The following is a 21638-nucleotide window of genomic DNA, read 5'->3' as shown; positions in this document are numbered from 1 at the left end:
GAACTGTTGCCTACCCACTTGGTCCCTAGTCTGTGGCGGTGCATGGGAATCTTCTGTCCTAAGTACAGGACTCTGCACTTGTCCATAAATAGCTATCGCCCTCACGTGAACAATGGGATTAGTCATTTGAAAAAGGACTACTTATGTAAGCAAGGGTTGGAAGAATTAGCCTCTTGGGGACCCAATCCAAAGGCCATTGAAGTCAACAGGAGTATTTTCATTTACTTCAATAAAGTCCTTGATAAGTCAAATCCTGCTCTCCTTACTCGCGCAAGGAGCCACATTGAGCTTAATGGGACTTGGGTAAATGGAACGTGATTTGTCCCAACGGTTGCAGAGTACCATTTATATGCCTATATGAAATATCAGCCAATTTATGGCTGCTAGGCTGGAGCACTGGCATATTATCTAAGCACTCTTCTCCTGCTTTCTCTGAGGTGTAAAAATTCCCAGTACACAACCTTGAGGACCTCCAGCAAAATGAATACTTGTCAGCGCTAATATTCCAAAATTAAATATCAAGCCAAAAAAACAGAAACGCATGTCCAAGCCTTCTTTATACATCATCAATGGAAATAAGAGACACACATTCAATTTTACTTACTTTCTTAGCAGTTTACATATTACCTTTCTGCATGTCAGTTTCCCCATCTATAGAATAATGGATAGATACCCTCCTCATGTGAAATGCTTTAAGATGTGTGGCTGACATCATACTCAGCACTTACTGCATCATTACTATTATTTCGTATTTATACTTCAGGGAAGGGAAATTTGTCCAAGAAATCATCTAAACCAATGTTAATTTTTTTAAAGTAAAAATATAGCAGAACTCCAGCTGATGTTCAAGTCACTCGGACTACATGGATTTCTACCAGCTGAGGATCTGGCTTATGGTCGGTATTCTTATGTTATTATAATTTAAGTGCAAAGAGATTTGTGTCAGTTAAGACTGTGAATCTCCAAACTCCGGATTGGCTGTACAATCCCTTGCATCTCAAAAGCCGCCAAGATACTTACACAGCTCCCAGCCTACGCTGTTTACACAGTCATGTAGTTGCTAGGGGAAACGATGCCATGTTGATATGAAAGGAATATTTAATCTGGACAATCTGAAGTGTAGCTTCTATAAACAGTGAACAAGAGGTATCCTTTAAACTTTGATATTTTGGTAGTTGTTTGCTATCAAAACATTTCTGTTTATAGTTTCGTTTTAACAGCTAAGCTACTTCCAGACATGCATGATAACATCTGAGAAAAGTTCTTCGCATCTGTACATATATTGAAAAGTCAGCAGTTTCTGGTTAGCTGGACAACAACTACAATTGTGTGCACCGGGAGAGAATTAGGGCCCACTCTTGCCATCCTTATTCGCACCAGGGGCCAGATTTTCACAAGTGCTCTGCTCCTTTTAAGGAACTAGTGTGGGGTGCTGAGCACTGAGGAAAACCTGGCCCATGTACTTCTTTCAGAAGTAGCCGCCTATAAACCAATAGGGCTACTCTCCTAAGTAAGGGTTTCATGACGGGGCCCAAACAGAACAAGCTGGCCACAGTGAATAGGGTGCCTTTGTCCAGAGCCACACCTTTTTTGTGCTAAATCTTGGACACAGCAGGGGAAGTTCTTCGTACCAATGTCGTGTCAATCCCTTTCACGCTCTGGCATCCTGGGAGAGAAATTACATACGTATAATGTGAATATACTTTGAAGAATAATCAGCATTATTCAGGAACTGGTCTTCCAGCGAAAGATGACCCTTGAACCCTTCCCCCCCCCCCCCCCCCCGGGCGGCCCTGGCAAGTAGTGAGCTTGCTTTCACGGGCCACTTGAAGGAGGAATTTGGGAGAACAAAGCTGTCGGCCACCCCTGAAGATGTAGAGTGGGAAAAGGGTCCAACCTTCTTCCCTCTGATCATGCTAGAGTTGGAGGAGCCTCCAGGCCAGAAGGAGCCCCCAAAGAAAGCATCTACAAAGAAACAGATGCTGCTGGGAGGAAAGCGTGTTCTGAAGAAGGGGGGCCCTGCATATGGTTTCAAGCAGAAAATATGGGAGATGTAGCATTTTCTGCCAAGTTCCCCTTTGAACCTGAAACTCGGGGTAAAAATGCATCAGCCCAAACCAAAGCCCTGGATCTAGCCACCACAGAACTGGGATCCAGCTCTGAGCTTCATCAGGGTCCCATATCTCGATACTGGGCCAAACTGGTCCCCCACACTAACCCCCTCTGCACTAGGGGGAGGGAGGGATTTCAAAATGTAGATCAGGATCCAAACGTTGCAGCTCAAGCCCATCGCTGGAAAAAAAAAAAAAAAAGAGACCCACATTTGCTGATGGCTCCTGCAAACTGAACCTGGCGACTGTCAGATGGCTCTACTCCTCACTAGCACTAGAAGCATTAGAGATCACTTGGTGCTTTTTGCAAGTACAGAGGCATGAACCCCAATATTCTGGCCAAATTCCCATTTCCACTTTCAATATTCATTCTACTTCAGTCTCCCCTTGCTGTTCCAATAGGATATGGGATGCTGCTTCCCATCCTACCCCCAACTGTTGTGTAATGTTAAACATTGTATCTTCCATCCTAGAAGATGGGTGGGGGGGGGGGAAGTAATACTATAGGACGTAATCGTCCCCATTCCTCTTATAAAAATGTCTTAGAGAAATTAAACATTCTCTATGGTTTTTTAACCATTTTATATCAATTAATAGAAAAGGTATCCGTGTTATAGAATCATAGAAGTGTAGGACTGGAAGGGACCTCAATAGGTCAGCTTGTCCAGTCCCCTGCACTCAAGGCAGGACTACGTAATAACTAGACCATTCTTGACAGGTGTTTGTCTAACCTCCTCTTAAAAACCTCCAATGATGGAGATTCCACAACCGCCGTAGGCAATTTATTCCAGTGCTTAACCACCCTGACAGTTAGGAAGTTTTTCCTAATGTCCAACCTAAACCATCCTTCCTGCAATTTAAGCCCATTGCTTCTCGTGCTAGCCTCAAAGGTTAACAAGAACAATTTTTCTCCCTCCTCCTTGTACCAACCTTTTATATACTTGAAAATTGTTATCGTGTCCCCACTCAGTCTTCACTTTCCAGACTAAACAAACCCATTTTTTTCAATTTTCCCTCAGAGGTCATGTTTTCTAGACCTTTAGTCATTTTTGTTGCTCGTCTCTGGACTTTCTCCAATTTGTCCTCATCTTTCCTGAAATGTGGTGCCCAGAACTGGACATAATACTCCAACTGAAGCCTAATCAACATGGAGTAGAGCGGAAGAATTACTTCTCGTGTCTTGCTTGCAACACTCCTGCTAATACATCCCAGAATGATGTTTGCTTTTTTTGCAACAGTGTTACACTGTTCACTCATATGTAGTTTGTGATCCACCATGACCCCCAGATCCCTTTCCACAGTGCTCCTTCCTAGGCAGTCATTTCCCATTTTGTATATGTCCAATTGATTGTTCCTTCCAAAGTGGCATACTTCGCATTTGTCCTCATTGAATTTCCCCCTGTTTACTTCAGACCATTTCTCTAGTTTGTCCAGATCATTTTGAATGTTAAGCCTATCCTCAAAAGCACTTGCAACCCCTCCCAGCTTGGTATCGTCCGCAATCTTTATAAGTCTGTACTCTATGCCATTATCTAAATCAATTATGGAGATATTGAACAGAACTGGTCCTAGGATTGATACCTGTGGGACCCCACTCGATATGCCCTTCTAGCTTGACTGTGAACCGGTGATGACTACTCTCTGGGAACAGTTTTCCAACCAGTTATGCACCCACCTTATGGTAGTTCCACCTAGGCTATATTTCCCTAGTTTGTTTATGAGAAGGTCATGCGAGACAGTATCAAAAAAGCCTTACTAAAGTCAAGATATATCACAATTACTGCTTACCCCCATCCACAAGGTTTGTTACCCTTTCAAAGGGTACGTCTTCACTACCCGCCGGATCGGGTAGAAAGCTATTAGGTTGGTTTAATGGGACTTGTTCTTGACAAATCCATGCTGATTGTTACTTATCACCTTATTATCTTCTAGGTGTTTGCAAATTCATTGCTTGATTATTTGCTCCATTATCTTACCGGATGCTGAAGTTAAGCTGACTGGTCTGTAATTCCCTGGGTTGTACTTATTCCCCTTTTTATAGATGGACACTATATTAGCCCTCTTCCAGTCCTCTGGAATCTCTCCCGTCTTCCACAAGTTTTCGAAAATAATTGCTAATGGCTCAGATATCTCCTGAGTCAGCTCCTTGAGTATTCTAGGATGTATTTCATCTGGCCCTGCCGAGTTGAAGACATCTAACTAAGTTGTTCTTTCCTTATTTCAGCTTCAGATCCTACCTCATTTTCACTGATATTCACTGTGTTAGATGTCCAATCACTACTAACCTTTTCGGTGAAAACTGAAACAAAGAAGTCACTTACCACTTCTGCCATTTCCAAATTTTCTGTTATTGTCTTCCCCTGTTGTCTAGATTCTAATGTATTTGTAGAATGTTTTCTTGTTACCCCTTATGTCTCTAGCTAATTTCATCTTAGTTTGTGCATTGGCCTTTATAATTTTGTCCCTACACGCTTGTGTTGTTTGTTTATATTCATCCTTTGTAATTCGACCTAGTTTCCACTTTTTGTAGGACTCTTTTTTTGAGTTTTGGATCATTGAAGATCTCCAGGTTAAGCCAGAGTGATCGCTTGCCATACTTCCTACCTTTCCTTTCTTATGGAGGATGGCTTGAGGAACCTTTAGAAAGATCATTCTCAATCAAAGAGCCATTTCTGTAGAACCCTGTTCAGTTTCTATAACCTTGGGTTTTTTTTCAATCCTATAAGACTTTTCCATAAGGGCAATCTCAGCACAGCCATGCATATGGGTGGCGAAGGAGGCAGAAAGAGTACTGACTGTCCCAGAGCAATTCTGCTTGCTGAGACTAGGATGACTTAGGGCAGCCAGAGGGGCTTTAAAAAGAGGCACTGTGAATCTTTAACTGCTGCACATGCAGAGAATAGCCATGGGTCTGACCATGCCCCCAAACCAGCAGGTGCTGTCCACTTCCTGGGGCCCATGATGCCCGAACTGGGCCAGGTATGGAATACCTGCCATGTTACAGCTCTGAGAACAAGAGAGTCTGCGTATCGTTTCCCTCCACTGTCTCTCACATGGAAACAAAGGGACGGATTTCGTCCACAGCTGGGGATCCTTTGAGATGAAAGGTGTTATACAAATGTGAGACAGCGGCTGGGTCTATGCTGCAGTCAGCAGGGTGAGCGCAGCATATCCATGCTAGCTTTAATCTAGCTAGTGCCGCTAAAAACAGCCGTGAAGACATGGTGCCACGGATCCCCAGCATGGGTTACCTCCCTGACTGGGTACCCAAGTGGGCTTGTACAGCCTGCACTGAAGACTGCGCTGCTACATCTTCACGGCTATTTTAGCCTCACTCGCTAGATTAAATCTAGCACCGGTTGGTCTAGCTGGGCTGCAAATAATACTTTCAATTACAGCATACAGGGAAGGATTGTGACTATGGAAAGGAAGCTGGTGTCTCACCAGAAAGTGCCATTGCTAGCTGGAATTCTTCCTTCAGCATCTGGAGAACGTCTTTTGCCCCTTCTTCACCCTAATAGATTGGAAGACAATATATTGTACTACAACGTATATATGCACCAGGGGGCTGAATTAAGGTTTTATGGACAATCTTAATTCCGGCATTTCATAAATTTCACAGGCTTGAGTTTGCACCCATAACAGTCCCTGGTCATATTTTTTGAATGTTAGTGCATGTCTAAAAGGCTAGTCTAATAGTCAAAATTTGGACTGCAGCCTTTGATGAATTACCTGATAAGCCAACCCCCAGATGATAGGTCTTCCAATGAACACTGCTGTGGCACCAAGAGCTAATGCCTTGAGAACATCCGTGCCTTTTCTCACTCCGCCATCCAGGAACACCTCTACCTTCCCTTCCACAGCCTCAACAATTTCCGGCAAGACATCAATCTAGGAAAGCAAGAACAGGACAGTAGCAATTCAGTCACTTGTGACACTACTGAATTTTTAAGCCAACTGCCACATGTAGGAACCAGTCTTTAATGAAGATAAGCATGAATTGTGTGCCTAATGTATGTGCACAAATAATGCAGTTGTGTGTACAAATATGGACGTGAGTAATCATACTAGTAAGCAGAGGTTAGTACTGATCCAGTGCAGTGCTAGGGGACACTTTGTTGGAGATGCTGTCTTTCTCGTGACATATAAAAGCATGGTCCTGGTTAGGGCTGTATGCACCTTTCATGAAACCTAGAACCAAATTAAACTCATTTTTCTCTTAGCACAGTGCAGTAATGGGATGTATCAAGTCCAGTGACCAGTCATGATGAACCTGATACACCAGACCTGAAGAAGAGCTCTGTGCAAGTTTGAAAGCTTGTCTTTCTCACCAACAGAAGATGGTCCAATAAAAGATATTATCTCCCCCACCTTGTCTCTCTAATTGTGCTAGTAGACATGCATAAAGATCCTGTTTTACATGCACAATCACAATGGCTACATACGCAAGTTTCCTGTGCATGATATCATGTGTGTGTGTTATGGCCCATCAGAGATTGGGAGCCCATTGTGCCAGGCTCTGTACATACACATAGCAAGAGACAGCCCTTGCCCTGAAGAATTTACTATTAAAGTTGGTAGAAAATTTTCCATCAAAGCATTTTTTCCAGTGAAAATGGCTTTTTCAGTGAACACATTTTTGTGATTGATTTTCAATTTTGGAAGGAAAATGTCGGCATTCACTGACAACCAAAACATTTTCAGTCTTTCAACTAAAACCTGAAATAATACCATTTTTAAAAATGGTTTTGTCTAATTTTTTTTTTTGCGGGGGTGGTGGAGAGAGAGAGAATAATTCACTTTCCAGCCAACTCAGCTTACTATCGAACTAGCCACGGGAAAGGATGGGAAAAAGAAAGGGGGATTATTCCTATTTTACAAACAGGGAACCGAGGCAGAGCCAGATTAAGTATTTTGCCCCTGGTCACACAAGATGCCTCGAGTCCCAGACTACTACCGTAACTGCAGGACCACCCTTCCTGTCATGCTTAACTTTTTACTATCTCAGCAAAGCAGGAGAGACATTAGATGAGAAGCAAAGTGCTAAAGAGGCTGACAACATCATGGTCTAGGAAGGCAAGCTGGGCTCCAAATTCATCCCTTTTCAAACAGGGATGTAATTAATTTCCCTTTTAAAGGATCCAAATATCACCCTCTTTCTACATCCAAGCAAACGGCACCACCACACAAGGGCTGTAATTACTAAAGTAAAATGTTTTCATTATGGTTTGCATCAATTTCCCCAATGTGTAATTAGGCATTAGGGAATATTAACCAGTTTGGGTTCAACTCAGATTTCAAAAACCCATCAAATTAAAACATGTGATTATGATGCAGAAATAGAAACACTTTGTGATCTGGTACAAATATATATTATGAAAAATGTATTATAAAATATACCCCACTGTTGCAATATGAAATCCAGTGAACAGACCAGAATATTCAAAATACATAACTTAACGGTTTCTTCTCCTTCAAGCTAACATTACAAGCAAATAATTTGTAACAAGTACATTTTTCAGTTCAATTTTTCCTCTATTTCAGTTGGCAAAATGTGAGTAGACGTCAACATTCTTGAATTTCCTTATTATTCAAAATCATTTGTTAATTTCTTCATGAATGGTTCATTTCAGAATAGCTCTCACATACAGTGTAAAATTTTCAGAACTGCCCAAGTGACTTAGGAGTCCCATTTTCAGAAGTGAGCAAGCAGATTTTCAGATGTGCCTCATTTTGTGGGTGCTCACCTAAAAAGAGACCTCATTTTCAGAAACGGCTGAGCACTTGCCCTCTGAAAATCAGGCCTTTTTTTGGTGTCTTAAATTGGGTACCTGAAAATTGAGGCTACAAAAAATCACTGGACATGTTTAAAATCTTGATCTAGGTCACTTTTGAAAATGGGACTTTGACTTAAAAGTCTATGAGGCACTCTTGAAGATTTTAGTGATAGTTCACTGCAAATCCTCTTTTACATTTAAACTTCAGAATCCGTGCAGCATTGGTTAGTAAACACAAGTCACATGGTATTGGTTAGTTCCCCAGTTGAGGGTCTTAAGTGCTGCCTGACGCCATGTAGATTTGGAATTTTACAATCACATATATCATCTGACATTTGCTTTCTGCAAACATTCAAGGTGGTAAAGCCAGACGGAGTGAATGTTTGCAGAAAGCAAATATTAAAAAGTCATGATCACAGTTAAATTTCATTTTGAATGCAAACAAACGTTCCTACAAACACTTTCCTGTTGTTGACTCTGAACTAATTACAGAAGTTAGCTGGAAGGAACAAGTACTAAATTCTGTTCATGTGACTTATTGCAAAGCATGTTCTTGTCTCCCTATAGGGGTAAGTCTCCTAGTGACGTAATGGGAGAACCATACTAGTATTCAGAGAACATCTGAGAACTGAAAGACCCAAGAGTAGAATTTTGACCCCTACCTTACATGTAAAAACTGAGCCAAGTTGCTAGCTGACATATCCACATTCTCCCAGGATGAGTATCACTGCACAGCTGCCTTCCCCCATCCTCCTCCTCCTCCCACCCCGCAATCATCTGTAGTCCTTGGTCTGCCTGAGACACATGGCAAGCTAGGGCCAATCAGAGGCTGACTCCTTGCTTTGTGTAACATTTAGGAAATACGTGTGATCATAGCTAGAATAGAAAGCTAAGATAAGGTTTCTTCCGAAAAACTAGAAAAAGGTCATTTGTGTAACACCAGCAGGATCTGGGGAGGAGGGTTAATGGTGGGAATTGACAGGCCCCCCAGAGAGGAAGGAAGAAAGGAAGGAAGAGATCAAAGGGTTCTAAGGGAAGGAAGGGATGTTCTAACACAAATCCTGGAAATTTTTCATTCAAAATGTTTTTCAGTGAAAAACAGTGTGTGCTTCAGAACTGAGAGCTACTGTGAAAACATTTGTATCAAGCTTTCCAGTTTTTCAGCAAAAGCAACAATTTCCCCAATTACTCTTCTCTGCCACTGAATGCAAAAGCATGGCTGATTACTAGTTGTATGGTTATTCACCCCAGGTAAACGTCTTTTCTTTTTTACTCTACTCACTATCTTTTCAAAGTTACAAAGTTACAGAGCAGCAAAAGGAAAAATGAAACACGAAGTCTACACTAGAAGCGCTACATCAACGCAGCTGCACCGTTGTAGCGTGTCTGGTGAAGACGCTCTATGCCGACAGGAGAGAGCTCTTCCATTGGCATAATAAATACACCTCCGCGAGAGGTGGGAGCTGTGTCAGCAGGAGAAGCTCTCTCACTGACATAGCACTGTCCATACCAGTGCTTAGGTAAGCATAACTACGTCACTCAAAGGGGTGGCTTATTCACACCCCTGAGCAACGTAAGTTACACCGAAGTAAGTGGTAGGGTAGACCCGGCCTCAACAACTCTGCAAGGTTTCCAAAGTTGGAGAAGTAGTGAAAAGTCAAAGTGTCAGACTTTGGAATTTTCATTTCTCCTTTTGCTGCCTCGTAGCTTTTCGGTAGGTTTTGAAAAGTTTTAGCACATCAAAAGGAAAAGCGGGGGGGACAAGTCTGGACATGATTCAGTTTATTGCACTAGGTGGTAAAAAAGAGGGGTAGGGAGGAAAATGGAAACAAATACTAAGAATTTCTAAATTTTTAAAATTCAGAAAACTTTGAAATAATATTCCGTACATTTGGGGGGGGGAGGAGAGCAGGAGCAAGTTTTGTTGTATTGATCCAATCCTGTACAACAACTTTGAATTTTTTTGCAAATTCTTTTTCACATTTTCATCCAGTTCTATTAAGACTCCTGGTTTTCTGTAAGACTCTTGATTTTGGGCAACCTCTCCCACCCACCTGAGCATCCATCTGAATCTCCTGCTTGTCACGCAGTCTCTCAGGAGTTCAGGAATCTCAAGCAGCAAGGAGCCAGAGAGAGAGGGTGAATGGGGGAAACTAGAAAGGAAGGGGGAAATGGTAGAGAAACTCCAAGGAGAGGAAAGCTAGGTGTGGTGAGCAGGAGACCTTTGATAGATTTGATAGTAGGAAGGTTTATTCAAATGAGGAAATGCATATTCAAATCTGCACGTTAGAATATTGCCTAATTAGCATAAAATCCCCAGAATTCCAAGTATGCTTAACTGGTATGGTTAGGAGAAGGTAACAGTACAGAAGCTGCTGGGCCCTATCATTCTTAGTGTAAGTGGAAGATCACCAAAGCCTGGGGGCTCATGGACATCAGAGGGAACAGAGACAGATGGGCGTGGGAAGGAGTTCACTAAGGCTCAACCCCCAAACAAATGCAGACTTTCTGCTTACAGTAAAACGGAGATATCGGAGTTAATTCAGCTATAGTTGGCTTCTCACCCTGGCTAATCCAGTCAACAAATTCTTTAGATGTGACCTCTGGCCTCCTGCTACATTATTTATTCCACATTGCATTGGGTTGTATTGCCATCAGGTAGCATGAGGTAAGACATTGTTTCAACGTGTCAGAAGACACGTACCCACTTGCGCCTCCTAGTGCAGTTAAAGTGTTGAATTATCCATGGCATGCCAAGCATCAAGGACTACTTTTCTCCTTTTATTGGGCTCTTAAATGAGCTAACCTGAAACCACTCCTTTGGATTGCTTTCCTGAGCCCTGCAGCCAGGGCAGGCTGCCCAGGTTCCCAAAGGCAACAGCCCACATGTTAATCCTTCTGTGGCTTTTGGTTTGATTTCTTAGAAGAAAGAAATCCACAGGCTGCCCTCACAAACACCAGTAAGAGGCTACGAGTGCCTACATGCACGTTGTGAAATTCTAAGGGGCCTTGAAAGAAACAGCCCATTGGAGCTTAAAAAATATAGCACACGTTTACATGTTTCCTCTCCAGTAACCACATGTGCAACTTAAAAGGGGCAGGGCAGGAGCGGGGGGGACAGAGGGAGAAAGAGAACAAGTTAGCAAGCAGCTGTAGATGCAATTAAAGTTACTAAATAGATTCTCAAGTGCCATTCCTAAGTGGTTTCACCAATACTCACAGTTGCTGGCACACCATCCAGTTGGCGCGCACCATGGTTTGACACCAGGATCCCATCCACACCGTGCTTCACAGCTTCTCTAGCATCATCAGCTGCAAGAAACAAAAAAGTCAGCCCTTCAGACATTGCAGTTAATTAGGGCTGTCCATGTAGCAATGACAGCGTCATTCTGTTAATGAGAATCTACCCAGGGCTCTGGCTTCTAATAGCTGGGCCTGGCACCAGCCTGCAGACAGTTGTGTCCATAAATTGTGGCCTGACCAGAATTAAAGTTAGCATTTGTATCACCCGGAACATTGGAGGAGATAAGTAGCTCTGAGTAGGCAGTTATACATCTCTTCTGGTGGCTGGCATGTACTTTCATCACACTGATCTGCAATTCATCATCCTTAAGACAATCCTGCTGCTGTGTGTTTTACTGTAGTCTGAAATTATTAATGTTATTACAGTGTGTAATCACTTCACTATGTTCAGTTGGCTTTTGATTGATTACAGAAGCTTCAGAAAGAAACAAAAAAAGTCCCATTCTCACTTCTACACATGCAGCGTGTAACTCAGAGCTGAGCTTGGGTCTGTACGTGCCATGGGTAGAATACATCCATTTGTTCCCGTTTCCTGTCATAGCTGATTTCAGATTCACTCTAAATTAATGCCAACATATGAATGCTTATACGATTATGGAAAATGGATTTTATTGATTTGGGAATATCAGTTAAAATGGAAAATGAGGGTCTTCTAGAACTTAGAGGGAGGATGGTGTAATGGTTAGGGCCCTAGTCTAAGACTTAGAATTCCAGTCTTTGCTCTGGCTCAGACTGAGTGACCTCGGTCAAGTCACTCTGGCGTTTTTGAAAATATGACCCTGAATGACTAAGCCTTCTAAGTGCCTAAGTCATTTTTGAAAATGGGATTTAGGAGCCTAAGTCTCATCAGAAGTCAATAGGACTTCGTACCTAAGTGACACAGGCACTTAGGTGTCTAAGTCACATAAATACTTCTTTCAGAGTAGCAGCCGTGTTAGTCTGTATCCGCAAAAAGAACAGGAGTACTTGTGGCACCTTAGAGACTAACAAATTTATTAGAGCATAAGCTTTCGTGGGCTACAACCCACTTCTTCGGATGCATATAGAGTGAAACATATATTGAGGAGATATATATACACACACACATACAGAGGGCATGAACAGGTGGGAGTTGTCTTACCAACTCTGAGAGGCCAATTAAGTAAGAGAAAAAAAACTTTTGAAGTGATAATCAAGATGGCTCAGTACAGACAGTTTGATAAGAAGCAAGTGTGAAAATACTTACATGGGGAGATAGATTCAATGTTTGTAATGGCTCAGCCATTCCCAGTCTTTATTTAATCCTGTGTTGATTGTGTCTAGTTTGCATATCAATTCCAGCTCAGCAGTCTCTCGTTGGAGTCTGTTTTTGAAGTTTTTCTGTTTTAAGATAGCCACCCGCAGGTCTGTCATAGAATGGCCAGACAGGTTAAAGTGTTCTCCCACTGGTTTTTGAGTATTATGATTCCTGATGTCAGATTTGTGTCCATTAATTCTTTTGCGTAGAGACTGTCCGGTTTGGCCAATGTACATGGCAGAGGGGCATTGCTGGCACATGATGGCATATATCACATTGGTAGATGTGCAGGTGAACGAGCCCCTGATGGTATGGCTGATGTGATTAGGCCCTATGATGATGTCACTTGAATAGATATGTGGACAGAGTTGGCATCGGGCTTTGTTACAAGGATAGGTTCCTGGGTCAGTGTTTTTGTTCAGTGATGTGTGGTTGCTGGTGAGTATTTGCTTTAGGTTGGGGGGTTGTCTGTAAGCGAGGACAGGTCTGTCTCCCAAGATCTGTGAGAGTAAAGGATCATCTTTCAGGATAGGTTGTAGATCTCTGATGATGCGCTGGAGAGGTTTTAGTTGGGGGCTGAAGGTGACAGCTAGTGGTGTTCTGTTATTTTCTTTGTTGGCCCTGTCTTGTAGGAGGTGACTTCTGGGTACTCGTCTGGCTCTGTCAATCTGTTTTTTCACTTCAGCAGGTGGGTATTGTAGTTTTAAGAATGCTTGATAGAGATCTTGTAGGTGCTTGTCTCTATCTGAGGGATTGGAGCAAATGCGGTTATATCTTAGAGCTTGGCTGTAGACAATGGATCGTGTGGTGTGTCCTGGATGGAAGCTAGAGGCATGTAGGTAAGTGTAGCAGTCAGTAGGTTTCCGGTATAGGGTGGTATTTATCTGACCATCGCTTATTAGCACAGTAGTGTCCAGGAAATGGACGCTTGTGTGGATTGATCTAGGCTGAGGTTGATGGTGGGATGGAAATTATTGAAATCATGGTGGAATTCCTCAAGGGCTTCTTTTCCATGGGTCCAGATGATGAAGATGTCATCAATGTAGCGCAAGTAGAGTAGGGGCGTTAGGGGACGAGAGCTAAGGAAGCGTTGTTCTAAGTCAGCCATAAAAATGTTGGCATACTGTGGGGCCATGCGGGTACCCATAGCAGTGCCGCTAACTTGAAGGTATATATTGTCCCCAAATGTGAAATAGTTGTGGGTGAGGACAAAGTCACAGAGTTCAGCCACCAGGTTAGCTGTGACATTATCGGGGATACTGTTCCTGATAGCTTGTAGTCCATCTTTGTGTGGAATATTGGTGTAGAGGGCTTCTATGTCCATAGTGGCCAGGATGGTGTTTTCTGGAAGATCACCGATGGATTGTAGTTTCCTCAGGAAGTCAGTGGTGTCTCGAAGATAGCTAGGAGTGCTGGTAGCGTAGGGTCTGAGGAGAGAGTCCACATAACCAGACAAGCCTGATGTTAGGGTGCCAATGCCTGAGATGATGGGGCGTCCAGGATTTCCAGGTTTATGGATCTTGGGTAGCAAATAGAATGTCCCTGGTCGGGGTTCTAGGCATGTGTCTGTACAGATTTGTTCCTGTGCTTTGTCAGGGAGTTTCATAGGGCCTAATCACATCAGCCATACCATCAGGGGCTCGTTCACCTGCACATCTACCAATGTGATATATGCCATCATGTGCCAGCAATGCCCCTCTGCCATATACATTGGCCAAACCGGACAGTCTCTACGCAAAAGAATTAATGGACACAAATCTGACATCAGGAATCATAATACTCAAAAACCAGTGGGAGAACACTTTAACCTGTCTGGCCATTCTATGACAGACCTGCGGGTGGCTATCTTAAAACAGAAAAACTTCAAAAACAGACTCCAACGAGAGACTGCTGAGCTGGAATTGATATGCAAACTAGACACAATCAACACAGGATTAAATAAAGACTGGGAATGGCTGAGCCATTACAAACATTGAATCTATCTCCCCTTGTAAGTATTTTCACACTTGCTTCTTATCAAACTGTCTGTACTGAGCCATCTTGATTATCACTTCAAAAGGTTTTTTTCTCTTACTTAATTGGCCTCTCAGAGTTGGTAAGACAACTCCCACCTGTTCATGCTCTCTGTATGTGTGTGTATATATATCTCCTCAATATATGTTTCACTCTATATGCATCCGAAGAAGTGGGTTGTAGACCACGAAAGCTTATGCTCTAATACATTTGTTAGTCTCTAAGGTGCCACAAGTACTCCTGTTCTTTTTATAAATACTTCTGACCATTTTACCCAACGCTTCTTTGTGCCTCGCTCCCCCTATCTGTACAATGGGGATAATAGCAGTTCCCTACCCCACAGGGCTGTTGTGAGCATAAATATAGTAAAGATAACTCCTATGGCACTGAGGGCCATTATAAGTACTATAGATAGAATCATACTGAGTTTGACACATTAAAGTAGGTAAACATGTAAAACTATTTATAGTACTTACATGGTGCCCACTACCATAGTATCTAAGCATTCACGCACATACACAAACTAAAAAACCTTTTAATGGGATCTCAAAGTCCTTTCCACATGCTAATTACGTCCCGCAGCAGCCTCGTGACGTACGAAACATTACTGTTCACATTTTATAGATGGGTTCGCCGCATGAGCGGTCAAACAACTTACCCAAACACCAAGACAGGGGCTGAGTCAGGAACTGAAGCCAACTATCCTGACTCCAAGTGCACGGGACAATGACCCTTCCCTTATGCATGTAAATGAGCTGTGAGAATCTCTGACATTAGGCAGAACTGTGTTGCAATAATACATGGTGTACTGTACAGGATATGCACAAAGCAATACAAACTTGATTTCCACAGAAAACAACCCTCAGGGTGGGTGTGCAGCACCTACCACAACGGGATTCTGCCCCATGAATGGCGTTCCTAAGTGCCACTGCAATAGTTAATAACTCAAAGCCCACTTTTGGCTGTCCAGTCTGCAGAGCACTATGTGAAGAGAGCTGAGATGAAGGGTCCCATATACATCACTGATTTGTTTGCAGGTGGTGGAGATCTCTCGGGAAGGCAGTGTGATTTAGAGCACCCGGGACAGCACTCGGAATAGGGAAGTACTGAATGCTAATTCCTGGTTCTGTGACTGGCTTGCCATGAGACCTTGGGCTAGCCACAACATCTCCATGCTTGATTCAATTACTTACTTAATCAGGAGTTACTACAATGAGGTCAGCAGAGTTACGGTGATCGGAAACCTGCGCGAGCAAAAACACAACCCAGCCCTCTTCATCTCATTGCAAGAGTAATGCGGGGAGTAGCTACCCAAGGTCCTGGTTCTGACGTCACTGACATTGGTCTAATTCCATTGGTTTCCAGGGAGCTACACCCACTTTACACCAGCATAGGTGAGATCAGAATTAGGTCCACAAACTTCTATACCATGTAAATGCTTAATAATAGTGGTGAGATGGTCTGTAACTATGCAAGGCAGCCAGGCTGGTGCTAATTCTCTGCCATTACCCAGGTTACACCTCTGTAACTGCACTGACATCAGAAGCCCATAAAAACCATGCATCGCTGCTTTGTGTGATGGAGAAGCAGGATATAATTTTTGTTAGCTCGCACTCTCCTAGGGCCCAATCATTGAAGGCGATGAGCATTTCCTGGCCAGGATGACCACAGACCTCCAACAATGCCTACTACAAAACCCACATCTTTGCCCTAGCCTTCCCACAACCGGAAAAATAATGATGTCCAGCCCCTGCTGACCAGGAGGAAGAGACAGAGCAATATACCTCTATGCGTATGCTTCATAACATTGGGAGAGACTCCCATAGCACAATGAGGCATGCCGTAGAAGAGTTTACATGAGAAAGAAAGGCAGAGAAAATGCCCTTCAACTCCCATTGAACTCGGTTGGCACGGAAAGACAGTTAGCATTTCCCAAGCCAGCCCCCAGTTAGGAAGAAGAAACCGTTTGTTTCAGCTGGTTTAGGCTCCAGTTGGGCAACTCCTCCCTATTCAGCAAATCATTGAAGCATGCATGTAATCCCCATTAAAATCCATGAGATTTCAGCATTTGCTTAAAGTTATGGTGGCCTATGTTAGAAGAATATTTTTTAAAAGATAAAGGAAAATCATGCACTCCCTATGTCTATTCTATGAACAAATTTTTGCCTTTAATCCTACAGAAAAATCTGTGCCAATAAAGCAACATAAAAGTGTTTATTACTATCAGTAGCTGATTTAAATAAAGGAAGCCCCACGAGAGCCTGTTGCTGAACCTTCACTGCTACAAACCTCGGAGAATTCCTTTAGCGACGATCGGCAGAGATGTTAGTCCTCTGAGCCATTTAATATCCTCCCACTTGATGGACGGATCAATCGCTTGGGCCACATAAACAGCCAGTCCACTATTTTCACCGTAGCCTTTCTCGGAGGAAAATGCCAAATTGTCGGTGTTGAAATTTTTCATTCTAACGTTACACAGAGACAAAAGAAAATTACACTGAAAAAAGAAACATTTAAAAACCCGCATTCGCCCTGCAATGAGTTCCACGCCAGCGGATCCCTTTGCTGGTACAGATCTTATGGCAGGATCGGGGGCTCATATTGCACAATGCGATGGGGCCGGTCACCTCCCGTGAGCGCCTCCTATCAGGCGGGTGTGTGCCTGCACTCTCTCTCTCTATCTGCGTCACTTGTGGTGACCCCTGTTAGGCTGTTAACTTCTCAAGCAGGTTTTCAGCGACGCAGCCCTCCGGCCGAGTCACACACCGTCTGTGTCCAACAGGGCCTCTCACAGTGCCATTAGCTATGTCTCTATCGCTAGCCCTGTCCCTGGGCTCAGTCCTTAATCAGTCCATGGGCCTATCCCAGTACCCTCAGTTGGTCTCTTTAGCCCTACCTCTGGGCTCGGTTCTCAACTGTCTCTCAGCCGCTTCTGGGCTAGCTTTCAATACTCCCTGCTCTGTTATAGAGCAGTGCCCCCAGGACTCCCTCCCTGGAGACTCTTCGCTCGGTAGCAAGGCTCACTGGCCCCAGCTCTTCAGCTAAAGCACTAGTTCAGTCCCCTTCTGGGGGGGTTATCAAAGTCCACAAATGCTGACCCTCTTTGGGGTCTTCAGCCCGCTCCCTGGGGCCTGTGTAAATTCCCCTTCTTCTGGGCTTTGGCCACTCTGCCTGTGGCTGGCGGAGGGGTACCTGCTGGGCTCACGCACTACTCTGAGTCCCAACCCAGGGACCCTATAAATAGTAGCCACCAGCTGCATCCCTTTTAACTCTGTGGCTAATGTTCCCTGGGCCACTTCCCCACAGCCCCTTCACCTGTACCTTCACCCTTAGCTCAGGAAGGAAGTCTTGCTGAGTCACTGCAGTCAGCAGGAGCACCTTCCTTGCTCCCCAGGTCCCTGCTGGCAGTGCTCTGTCCAGTCCTGGAACTGCTGCAACCAGCCAGGAGCACTTTCTTTGCTCCTCAGGATCCAGCCAGTAATTGGTCTGATCTGTCCAGCAGCTTCTTTTTATAGTAGCCTGATGGGCTGTGATTGGCTACCCCTGCAGCCTCTACTTGGCTGCTTCCATGCTGCCGCTCTAGGAAGCCTGGAGGAGTCACCTCTGCTGCTCCTTTTCTGGGATGGGGCATGGTAGGACTGAGAGGCCTCCAGCAGAGGGCCTCAGGGACTGATACACCCCATCACACACAGTTAGCAAAGGCACATATCCTCGCATTTAGGGTAGTATTCAATATCAACCAAAAAAAAATCGGCCAGTCATGTGTCTCATAGCTTGCATACAAAGGGCCTATGCTACTATCATTGCAGTCAATAGCAACACTCCCCTTGCTTTTAAGGGAAGTAAGATCAGGCCCCAGTCCAACAGCAAGTCGGTGTTAGGGTCAGGAATAGAACCTATGAAGAGGAAGGATGGCCCAGTGGTTAGGACAGTGGATTCAAGTCCCTTCTCTGCCACAGGCTTCTTATGTGACCTTGGACAAGTCACCAAGTCTCTCTGTCCCTCAGTTCCCCATCTGTACAATGGGGATAACACCACAGCCCTGCCTCCCACAGGGATGTTGTGAGGATAAATACAGTAAAGATTGTGATGAGTTCAGATACTATGGTAACGGGGCCCATATAAGTACCTAAAATACATAGATGCTCATTCTGCTGGACCAGAGCTGCTCCTTTAGGGCCTAATCCAAAACCCATTAAACACAATGAGTGATATCCTGATCTCATTGAAGTCAATGGCATAACACCTGTTGACTTCAATGCAGCCAGGATTTCACCCAGTGGATCTGGCCCACAGGTAACTCTAAGAGTATGTCCATGCTACAAGCACTACAGCAGCACAGCTGTAGCTACATCACTGTAGTGTAGACAATGAGGCCATGTCTACACTGCAGCTGTGCCGCTGTAGCACTGTAGTGTAGATGCTTCCTACTTCAACGGAAAGGTTTTTTTCCATCAATGTAGGCAATCCACTTCTCAGAGGCGATAGCTAAGTCGATGGAAGAATTCTCCCCTCAACCTAGCTCCTTATACAGTGGGGGTTCGGTCATCCTAAATATGTTGCCCAGGGCATTAAATGTCTCACAGCTCTGAGGGACACAGCTAGGCCGGCCTAAGGCTTTGTCTACATTAGCACTTATGTCGGTCAGGGGCGTGAAAAAAACACCCCCTGACCAACGTAAGTTTCGCCAACAAAACCCGCTGTGTGGTCATTGCTATGTCGGCGGGAGGCGCTCTCCTGCCGACATAGCTACCACCGCTCATTGGGGATGGTTTAATTATGCTGGGGGACAGCTCTCTCCCATAGGCATAGAGGGAGACCTTACAGTGGTACAGCTGTGCCACTGTAAGGTCTGAAGTGTAGACATAGCCTAAGTTTTAGGTGTAGACCAGGCTTTAGTTAACCCACTTACATTTCAAGAGTTAGTTTGAAGCAAGAGAGATATCAAGGGGATTTTCCCCAGTGCAATCTTCATAGTCTGGCTCATCAGATGAGCTCACAAAGGCCTCATTAGCATTATAGTGGGAGTTGGAGTGGCAGCAATTGCTAACAATCAAGGTTGCTTAACGGTTTCCATTCAAACACCCCTTCTTACAGTTGTACGTAACTTTCTGAAATGTTTACCTTTGGGACTTAGGTAATATTTTTTTTATTGGACTAACTCCTCCCCTCTCCAGAAGTAGGTCCAATAAAAGATAACACCTCACCCAACTTGTCTCTGTAGTATCCTGGGACCAGCATGGCTACAACAACACTGCAGATCTTTTGGACTGAAATTTTCCTTGCATGGTCACTGCCTGAAGGTGAATATTTTTGGAAAGTTTGAGCAAATGAAGGTTCCACTGTTTTTGGAGTAAGATGAAAAGAGGCGTGTCATGTACTTCTTGTACACAGTAGGTTGCAGGGCTACTAACAGCAGGTCAGACTCTTATACCAGATATGGGCCGGCTACAGAGCTTCTTTCACTGAGAGATACACCAGAGGTGTGTCTTTCATAACCATCCTTTAAAGCACTCCTGCCTATAGCTACACTAACTCAAGTAAAGGATGTTGCACAGGGTGCCACCTAGTGGCTGAACACTATTGTACAGTTTAGCATTCCAAAACAGGCTGGGAGGATCACACTGGGCTTTGTTAAGCTCTATGCCTTGCATATGAGTATAGGAGGGTTTGCAGTCCTTAAGACTTGCAAAGGGTTGTGAAGATTCATCATTTCATTTGTCCAACAAGCATGACATCAAATCAGTTGATTCTAGTTTCCTTCTGAAACACAAAAAAGAAATCCATGACACTCCATACCAGAAAGTAGACTGTTGTTATTTGTATTGTGGTAACACCCAGAGATGCTAAGTGGTGCTAGGTGCTGTACATACACCTAGTAAGAGACAGGCGCTGCTCCAAAGAGCTCATTGTCTTAATAGACAAGAGACTTCCCAAGTCACCCAGTGGCAAAGCCAGGAATAGTACCAAGCTCTTCTGTGGCCCACTCCAATGCCCTCTCTACCAAACAACTCTGCCTTTTCAGAAACTGGGCCCATTCTCTGATGGCAGGAAGTTTCATTTTGAATTTCAGTGAACAGCTCTAGGAACAAGCAATTTTCACATGAAACCGGCTGGTTTCACTTCTCTGTTCGTACCTGAAACTAGCTGAATTTCACCTGGTTTTAGGCTTTCATTGTGCCGCTCTAATCGTAGCATTAGAAGAAAACGAGAAGGGAACAGTCTGCGTCCTCCCTCCCCTCTCCAAGTAAGATCCAGCTTTTTAGCACTTGGTTTGTGGGGTGGATAGGAAAAAACAGAACCACGGAGCCGATTATAGCAATAACTGTTGTTTTTCTTGGACTCTGAAATGCAGATCAACGCTTGAATGAATGTTGTCTTACATACATTTCTGTGCACAATGGCACCTTGTTGTTACTCAGAAACTTTGTTGAAAGTCTGAAGCCAAGAAAAAGTTATCAGATCACTTGACAAAAGCATCATACTGGAGAATTTCACCTATGGCTCTGAAACAAAAAGCTACACGGATGTCTTTTTGTGTTTTTCATTTGAATTACACTATTTCAGTGTTTAAAATAATTCCCTGGTTTTAGAAGGTTTTACAGGGTTAATTCAGTGAAAAAGCAAATTGTCATCAAGGTAATTCCACAACTTGGGCAAAACTTACCTGTTTCAGAAATGTTCTACCCAGTCTGACCGCGCAGAGGCTCACAGGTAAGACTTGTTTCATTAGCAGTAAGTGACGCAGCAGACAGGAAGAGTTGTAGGAAACAGATCTTGGTTATGAGCGCTGAGTGACTCGTGTTATGTGCTGAGAGCCAGCAATCCTGACTCAGCATGGATTCCTCAAATCCCCTGGTGGCACGCTGAACAAGGTGCCTCCTGGAACTGGATCCTTTTTCTCCAGTCCAACTCATTACACTACAAGATCCAGATTTCATAGAATCATAGGACTGGAAGGGACCTCGAGAGGTCATCTAGTCCAGGCCCCTGCACTCAAGGCAGGACTAAGTATTATCTAGACCATTCCTGACAGGTGTTTGTCCAACCTGCTCTTAAAAATCCCCAATGATGGAGATTCCACCACCTCCCTAGGCAATTTATTCCAGTGCTTAACCACTCTGACAGTTAGGATGTTTTTCCTAATGTCCAACCTAA

General features: G+C 43.9%; 1 protein-coding gene across 1 annotated transcript in view; it reads right to left on the bottom strand.

Moving 5' to 3' along the window:
• Positions 1-1595: 1595 nt before the first annotated feature.
• The window catches only part of HAO1 (hydroxyacid oxidase 1), a 51791-nt gene continuing 31748 nt past the window's right edge, over positions 1596-21638 (bottom strand). The window contains exons 4-8 of the mRNA XM_065401793.1: positions 16770-16945; positions 11109-11200; positions 5844-6002; positions 5556-5625; positions 1596-1666 (exon numbers count right to left, since the gene is read on the bottom strand). Coding sequence (XP_065257865.1) covers positions 1596-1666; positions 5556-5625; positions 5844-6002; positions 11109-11200; positions 16770-16945 — 568 coding nt within the window. The remainder of the gene's footprint in view (positions 1667-5555; positions 5626-5843; positions 6003-11108; positions 11201-16769; positions 16946-21638) is intronic.

Source organism: Emys orbicularis, chromosome 3 (genome assembly GCF_028017835.1).
Source record: "Emys orbicularis isolate rEmyOrb1 chromosome 3, rEmyOrb1.hap1, whole genome shotgun sequence".
Classification (NCBI taxonomy): Eukaryota; Metazoa; Chordata; order Testudines; family Emydidae; genus Emys; species Emys orbicularis.
This window is presented reverse-complemented; position numbering and strand designations above follow the sequence as displayed.